Below are 8,602 nucleotides of genomic sequence, written 5' to 3' on the forward strand. Positions count from 1 at the left end.
AAGCAGGAAATAAGCCCTATAGATCAAAAAAAGGTGCTGCTAAAACAGAACTCTCTTAGGCCCCTCCAGTTTTGGAAGCTCCCACCCCTCTCCTGCTGCTGTGAAGCACAAGAGTGACTGTACTTGTGTGCATAACTAAGAATTACACCAAGAGCTCAGAAAAAGAAAAATCTGTACCTCAAAAATTTGTGCCTTACAATGAAGAACAATTCCGTTCACCAAAAAAGTATCAGCTTAGAATCATGTTTTTCATATTATACTTGAATCCTCCTTTGTCTGGCTTCCTAAGAAAAAAACATCTTTTCTGTATCTTCCAAAGAAGCAGATGCAAGTCTCAAGAAACACCTGATGCCTCCTGAGAACTACTGAGCATGCAGAGACCTTTCAAACTCAGTCAGCATCAGACCAGGATGTACAGCTGGAAACACAAGAGTGCAGGGACAGACAGCTCCAAAGAATGCTGATTTAAAAACCACCTGAAACCACTACTTTATAGTATACTCTCAAAATCAAGTTTAGTACTCATGATAAAAAAAGGTTTAAACAAATAAATAAAATCACTGAAAAACACTTGAAGCCTTAAGCCTGCTGCTTTTGCTGCTCAACCAAAGTTTAAGATACAGAAGATCAATGTAATCAAATTTTAACTGCAGGTGTTTCATCCTGAGAGGAGCAGAAGCAACAAGGTTTTCTAAATCACTCAATTACCACATCAGAGTAGGAAAAAAAATACACATCAACAAGAAAAGGAGTAATTTTAAAATCACAAACAAACATCTAGGGTTGTTTTCACTTTAATAACTGTGAACTTAAAGACACAGAAAAACAAAAAGAATGGTTTCATAGGCAGCCAAAATACAGGCACACCAGACAGTTGCTGTTCCTCAGCTAACAGTGTATCACGCTTACTAAAAAGGACTAGAAGATAGGATGTTTCCTTAACACCCTTCATTTGATCTTTTCTGACTTAGAAATATTTACTTGGTAACAACCTGCCTCAGCCTTTTTTCAGGGGAGGCTTTAAAATTCTTACTCTGTGGCAAAGACACTGCATTAAAAATGTAAATGAAGTATATTCAGACGGGTAAATGTGGTAACTAGTGTCCTTTCAGTGACTTTACAGTGACTCATTCTAGACTTTCAAAAAACACATCACTAACATCACACACCACTATTGATAAGAGTAAAAAAACGTTTCCTGTAATTTGAAAAGATGGAAACAATTTCTTTACTCAATAGTCAGTACTTGGAAAAGTTATTAAACAGAGGTCATAGAAAGGCTTCATTCTAACGAAATTGTGCTAAAAGTTTAAACTGTGGGGGAGATTACTAGCACAATCATGGATTTCCTTTACAGTTGTTCTCAAAGCAGCTTTGACATGGTTAGAGATAGGTTAAATGTGACAAAATTCTCTGAATCTGCCAGGAAACACAGCAAGAGGAAGTGATGTTGCTGCCTGACCAGATCAATTTAACAGAAAGAAGAATGAATTCTTATGGATATTTCTTTTTTGGAGAAAATATGGCTGAGGGGAGACCTCATTGTTCTCTACATCTACCTGAAAGAAGGATGTAGCAAGTTGGGGTCAGTCTCTTCTCCCAGGTAGTAAGTAAAAAGACAAGAGGAAATGGCCTCAAGTTGCATCAGGGGAGGTTTAGATTGGATATTAGGGAAAAAGATTTTCATGGAAAGGGCTGTCAAGAATTGGAGCAGGCTGCCCAGGGAAGTAGCCGAGTCACCATCCCTGTAGATATTTAAAAGACATGTAGTTTAGTGGTTGACTTGGCAGAGCTGCATTAACATTTGGACTCCATGATCTTAGAAGTCATTTCCTACCTAAAAGATTCTATAATAAAGCTTCTCCCCAGTGTGGAGATACAAAAACTAGCAGCCCAGCCATCCAAAAACTCATCCTTCATCTGTTCATAAATTGTTCAAATGTCCTGTTCAAAGTCCAGAAGCCTGTTAAATACTTCCAAGTCATGTTAGGGAAGGGATGCCAACCATGGACAAGTTTGAGAAGTGGGCCCCCTCAACAAAGCAAAGTACAAGGTACTACAGCTGGGTCAGAGCAAACTCCCTGTATCAATACAGGCTAGGGGATGAATGGACCAGGAGCAGCCCTGCAAGAAGGACTCAGGGGTGCTGGTGCTTCAGAGGCTGGACATGAGCCAGGAATGTGCATTTGCAGCCCAGAAAGCCAACTGTGTCCTGGGCTGCATCCAAAGCAGTGCGGCCAGCAGGTGGAGGGAAGTGATTCTGCCCCTCTGCTCCACTCTTGTGACACCCCACCTGGGGTATTGTGTCCAGGTCTGGAGTCCCCAGCACTGGAAGTATATCGACCTGGCGCAGCAAGTCCAGAGGAGGCCATGAAGATGACCACAGGGCTGGAGCACCACTCCTATGAAGACAGGCTGAGAGAGTGGGGATTGTTTAGCCTGGCAAAGAAAAGGCCCCAGAAAGACCTTATAGCACCTTCCAGAACCTAAAGGGGCCACCAGAGAGCTAGAGAGGGACTTTGTACAAGGTCATATAGTGATAAAACAATGGCTAATGGCTTTAAACTGAAAGCAGGTAGGTTTAGATTGAATATTAGTAGGGAATTCTTCATTATGAGGGTGGTGAGGCAACCTGGTGTAGGAGAATGTGTCCCTGTCCATGGCAGGGAGGTTGGAAGTAGATGATCTTAAAGGTCCCTTCAAATCCAAGCCACTCTATGAATCCATGTTTGCCTGCCAAGGATTTTACAAGCTGAACTGGCAAGTGAGAGAAAAACAGAGACAATAGAGGAGCAAACAAATGCTGACAAAATATACCTTTGTTTACACATGGTTTCAGACTTTTTCTTTGTCGCTTCTGTGCTTAGGTATGTGCAACTAATTTAGACTTCAGTTATACTTAAATTCTCTGCTATTTTTGCTAAGGAATGACGCACAGAATATCCATCATGTACTGGACAACCCATTGCACTTCAATATGCTTACACAGCAGTTTAAAACTCAGCATCATTAACTGAATGCCCAATCGAGATAAGATGAAATAACTTCCCAACATCTTAATGAACTGACAACTTGCTGTAGAATTACATCTACTATTGAAGGACAGAGTTCTATCTCCTTCTCCTTCTCTGTAATTATTACTAACCAAAACTAAGAGCGACCCAGAAACTGTGATTTAAATCTAGCATTTGTGTGCGTAATGTCAGATCAGTTCTTATGTGGGAGTAGTGATACTCTGCATTACAAATTTAACACCAGTGTCTTGCACCTACACCTACAGGAACATTTAAAAGAAAACCACACAATTTAGGTTAAGCATTGCTATGGACCATGTGGACATGGCAACGAATCCCAAGAGCTTCTTAGAGAAGCATCACCCCCTTCAAAAAAAATGGGAAGGTTATGTAGTAGGTTAACTTCCTTCATTTTTATCTGCTTTGAAATAACATGACAAACAGACCTATTTGTGATGCTCTGTGTTAAAAGCACAAGTACTTTAACAGTGACATCTATGCTCCAAGATTGGATAAATGCATTTATGGTATTAAACACTGCATTTCAAGTCATTAAGGCAAGCCCTGAATAAAAAAAGCCCTCTGCTCTCTACATCAGGTCACAGCATCTGCAGCAACAAGCTGAACAGAAGAGAATGGGAGGCAGTTCTTTCTCCAATGAGCAAGTTACACAGATTCTCAATTTCTCTTAAAAAGTGGCCTTTGTTTAACCTCTGTTGTCAATTGCAAGTTTTATAGTTCGCAAGCTTTGCGAGTTCAAGCTTTCCACTCCATTATTACTTTCTTTTGTGCAGGTGTCTTGAAGGCTTTTGAGCATGAGTACCCAAAAAGGAAGTTTTGATCATAAGTTTCATATTTGCTGGCAAAACACACTGGTCAAAAATATCTGCTTAGACTTAAAAAAAATGTATCACAGTCCAATAAAAGCATTTCAAGTTATGTCTACAGTGTCAAAAATAAGTAAATTGACATTAGAGGAACTTATTTCTACTAAATCACATTCATTTTAAATATTATAAAGTTCATCAAAATCTGTATTTCACAACTGAAGAAGTTATCTTTTACATTAGTATAACTGAGATCAATAGTTCACCAAAAAGCCTAACAGGACAAACCTATCTAATCAGAAACATGAACCTCAGCCACAGAATGACTTGATATCCCACACTGTATACAAAGAAAGCACAGCCACTCTCATTTGTGAAGAAATCAAGACTCTTACCAAGAGAATACAGATCAAGGAATCATGAACAGGTGATAATCTGAGAAGACTGGAACTTGAAATACACTTTGGGAGGGAAAAAAAACACCCTAGAATAAGAAGACCATAACTAAAAAAATTGCACCATGCAAAGTAGTAATTGTGAAAAAGAAGAAGAGATGATGTGGACAAACAACTGAACATGAGACAGGGCAATACAATGACAGAACAGGGACAGTGTGATCTTTGGGTGTATTAGCCAGGGTATGAAATAGATTATGTTCTTGCACTTCTTTATGTCTCATGACAATGTATTATAGAAATCTGCATGCAATTCTGGCATCCATAAAACTTAAGCAGAAATATGGAAAGGGAATAAGAGAGAGCTATAAAATAATGGAGCACAGATGATTTGACCAGTCAAACAACAGGAAATCAAGTCAGATGTATTTTCACTAAACAATGAACACCATTCTAATTGTGTGACAGCTGCCAAAGAAACAACAGATCTTTAGGAGATTCACCATTTTGTAAGATCCCAACTACTTTTTGGGAGACCTGTATCAGTCAAATAATGGCAGCAGGATGGCATTTGAAGTCTGTGTGAAAGTAAAAATAATGCAAAATGAGTACTGACTTCCCACCTACAAAATCATTGTTTGAAGTAACCTTTAAACTTCCCCCATCTTATTCTTAGCAAAATGTTAACACGAGTAGAAGACTGACCTAAACTCATCTGCTCTCTTGTTATCTTACTAGATGATAAATGATTCATATGCAATGCTTACTGTACTTATCTAGGTATTTCTAATGTACTGATCACAGCATTATCTAACCATTCTATGATTAAAAGAAATGATTGCTTTATCTTTTAACAAATTTACTGCCTGCTGCACTAGAGGAAATATATGAACGCAAGAATTCTTTGGCATTTATTTGTACGTTCCATGCACAAAGAGATGAAGAAGATGCATTGAGTTGAGAAATCATAGGGAAAAAGGTGTCTTTAACACAATACAACAAAATCATCACCTCAAAGGAAAGAGTTCAGAGGGAAGAAAGACAGTAGCAATAGCAGGTTTTTTAAAAGCAAACTAGAGAGAAACTAGCTTGTAACTTAGGAATAATAACCAAGAAAACCTCTGCAGCAGAATTCAAACAGGACAACAGCGTATAAGTATAGAAAGGTCAGAGTATAATAAGACATGATGATTTCTCCAAGCCAAGAAAATACAAAGAACAGTATTTCTGGTTTTCTCATCAAGGGAACAGTGTGTTCATGGGATAGTGAAAGCTCCAAAAGGAACTGAAAGGGTAAGGACCAACAGAGAGGCCAAAGGATGCATCTTCAGATCCTATGGTGACGTGGTAGCAGCCAGCATTTTTGGTTTCAAGAGTTTTAGAATAAATCCACCAATACTGGTCATAGCAGAAGAGTAAGCACAGGGAAAAGATGGTTGCTGGAATCAAAATGTATGCCTTCTTTTTGGAGAGAGGGTATTTTCAATCTCATTTCTGAATTGTCAAAACATACCAATTACAAGGAAAAAAAGATCAAAACCAGAAGTCAGAGCTAAGAGTGTTGACCTTAGCATGGTACTGGTACAGAAGCAATTATTAACAGCTCCCAAGTATGTGCATAAGATAGATTTAAGACTTTGCTTGTACAGGAGGCACATTCAGCAATTCAGCACTATCCTACCTGACAGAGCAGTGCTTTGTATTCACAGTAGGTTAATAAGGAAAAAGAGTGGAGGAAGGAAAAAAACCCAGGAAGTACAGAAACTAATCAAGTTACACATTTAATGCCATAGGTTGTTACCTGGATTTCTAATTCTGCAATGTGCTGCTGGAGTTCTGCCACAGCTGCGATGCGATCTGCCTCCCGGAGCCGTACTGCCATCACCTCTTCTTTACTCTGAAAGCAGCCACAAATGGAAGCTAACAAATAGCAGTTTCAGCTGATTAAAGACTCTGCACTGCTTTTACCCAAAATCACAAGTAGGGAAAACTTACTACACTGCTGTGCAAACTACCACTATTCTAAAGAACCCAAATTTAATTTTAACCCAGAGAATTGTGCAGTCATCTAATACAAATTCTAATCATATAATAATAAAAAAATCTGTGCTGTTTTGAAAATATTATCAATTTCCTGGTCCAGAAAACAGCTTGTGTTCCAAAATTGTTACATTGTAAAGTAAGAAAAAGTATCAACCTAATAAAAAAAATAAAGCTTATTTCAACTTTTGACTTCAGATATAGAAAGACAGCTACACTAGACTTACTTATTCCATTGTTTCCTCTAAAAGAAAAAAAACTAAAAAATAGAACAAACAGAAAAGCACATATAATCTCAACCTCATTTAGTCCAGCTATCTCAGTCACAGTATACAGAAAAGACAGTTTAGAATAGAATACTAATGCCCATAACCCTCAAGGAGCCTCCCACACTAAGTTGAACCTGTAGGTCTGCCTATAAACGATAGGCAATTTGAGTTTGGACAAGAGACCAGGAAATTTCCTTACTTCTGTTATATGAGGCAAGTCCTCAACACTTCAGAGCACGAAACAATATTATATTGCCAGCAGCTTGGTACAACCACAGACAGAAAGCAATGCTAGATACTGAGTGAGCAACACTGTCAGCTGAAGAGCAAATAACTCTGGGGAAGTGACAGACTAGGCTCAGGTAACATCTACTTTGATGGCAGACTGGTGTAACTAAACTGTTACTGTAAATCAGTTCTGGTATTTCAGTTATTTTAATACATGCTTCAAACACTACTCAACCACCCCTCATTAGAGGGTATGGTTGAGACCAAACTGAACACACCAAAACTTGCATACAGCAGCTACTTGAAAACATGCTATTTGTTGGGTATTTTTCAAAACAGATTCCTGTAATGGAGGTATATCATGTACATGATCCAATTAACAGCATTTATAATCAGTGGAGTCCATTTCAGAGAAATCCATCATATGCTAGCCAGAGTTTAGCCATTCTTGCTAAATTCTGTTGCATGATTGCTCAAATGAAGCCAAACCGACAAGTCCACAGGATTGCATGCATTTAACTGAAAGCTGAGGGACAGACTGGCTCGGCTTGACTTTGGTATCTGAGATGAGTCAATAGTGTTGCTCTAGATGGCACTGATGCTTTATCTCTGAAACAGAACATCTTCTCAATAATTACCACAGAAGTTGGTATGAAAGGAAGGACAAGACTGGGGTGGGAGCACAAATCTTATGCTGTAGATTCTTCAGAAACACTGATTAGAAAGATCAGTGGTGAGTTTCAAGAAACAATTTGAAATTGAGTCCTTAATGTAAAGGCAGCAGTCAGATAAGAAGTGCAAAACCTAACAGTACACACCAGTGACAGAGTATGAGATGCAAATACTTTTGCATTATTTTGCCGTCTGTTACTGTCCCACTTTTCTCTAGCCTATGTTAGAACATAGCTATACAAGCAAATTATCCCAGGGAGAATAGTCATGTATACTAACTCATTAGTCAAAAACATATTACTCTCTTTATAGTCAATATAAAAACTCCAGAACATTGACTACACACTCTCAATGCTCTCTCATAAGGATTAATGAGCACCTTCAGGATCAACAACCAATCAAAAAAAAAGTTATGGGTTATATGTAAAAGGCTCATCACCAAGATCATGACTATGAAAAAAAAAATCAGTATGAATAATCTCAGCATGAAAAAGAGAGCACTTAGGAAACCAGCGATTATGGCAAACAAAGTCAGTAGAAGCAATATCTTCTAGTTAAGATTCAATGTCTTGTTTCCTAAAAGCTTGTGACGGAGTTTGATGAGTCAATAGAAGTTACCTCTTCACCACACTTTAGATTCAGGTTCCACCAGAAACACATGGAACTGGCAAGACAGCAAGAAAAATGAAAACCTAAAATTCTGTTATCTTTTTATTTTATACACACACTTTTCTGAGTACACATTAAAGCAAGTTTTTCTTTGTGGGACCACAGAGAAGCAGCTCTATCAAAACCTCAAGTGATTTTTGTTAGGTGGTAAATTCAAGATGATGTTGTCAAAGTCGGTAAAAAGAGGTTTTAGTTTTATGATTTCCACTTCCCAATTAAGACAACTCTACCCAACACTAGCAGACAAGACTAAAACATAGACATGTGTTAGCACATACGTGATCTATTTGGGATGTCATTTACCTTGCACTCAATCTCTGCTTGTCTGCGTTTTGCTTCATTCAACTGAGCCAGAAGTCCTTTGTTCTGTGCAGAAAGATACTGCACCTTCTCCTGTAGGTTGGTAACCTCTTGCTCTGCCCTTCGTAAATGGTTACTATTGATCTGATTCTGAAATTTATGACCAAAAGAGGAAAGAAATGCATGGT

The 8,602-nt window shown here is 38.4% G+C and overlaps 1 protein-coding gene across 2 annotated transcripts in view; it reads right to left on the reverse strand.

Annotated features, from left to right (window-relative positions):
- The window catches only part of EVI5 (ecotropic viral integration site 5), a 62,707-nt gene that overhangs the window by 25,509 nt on the left and 28,596 nt on the right, over window positions 1-8,602 (reverse strand). For both annotated transcript variants that reach the window (XM_009081184.1, XM_009081183.1), the window contains 2 exons: window positions 8,418-8,564; window positions 6,038-6,133 (listed from right to left, as the gene is read on the reverse strand). In XM_009081184.1, coding sequence (XP_009079432.1) covers window positions 6,038-6,133; window positions 8,418-8,564 — 243 coding nt within the window. The remainder of the gene's footprint in view (window positions 1-6,037; window positions 6,134-8,417; window positions 8,565-8,602) is intronic.

Source organism: Acanthisitta chloris, unplaced genomic scaffold (genome assembly GCF_000695815.1).
Source record: "Acanthisitta chloris isolate BGI_N310 unplaced genomic scaffold, ASM69581v1 scaffold17678, whole genome shotgun sequence".
NCBI classification, from domain to species: domain Eukaryota; kingdom Metazoa; phylum Chordata; class Aves; order Passeriformes; family Acanthisittidae; genus Acanthisitta; species Acanthisitta chloris.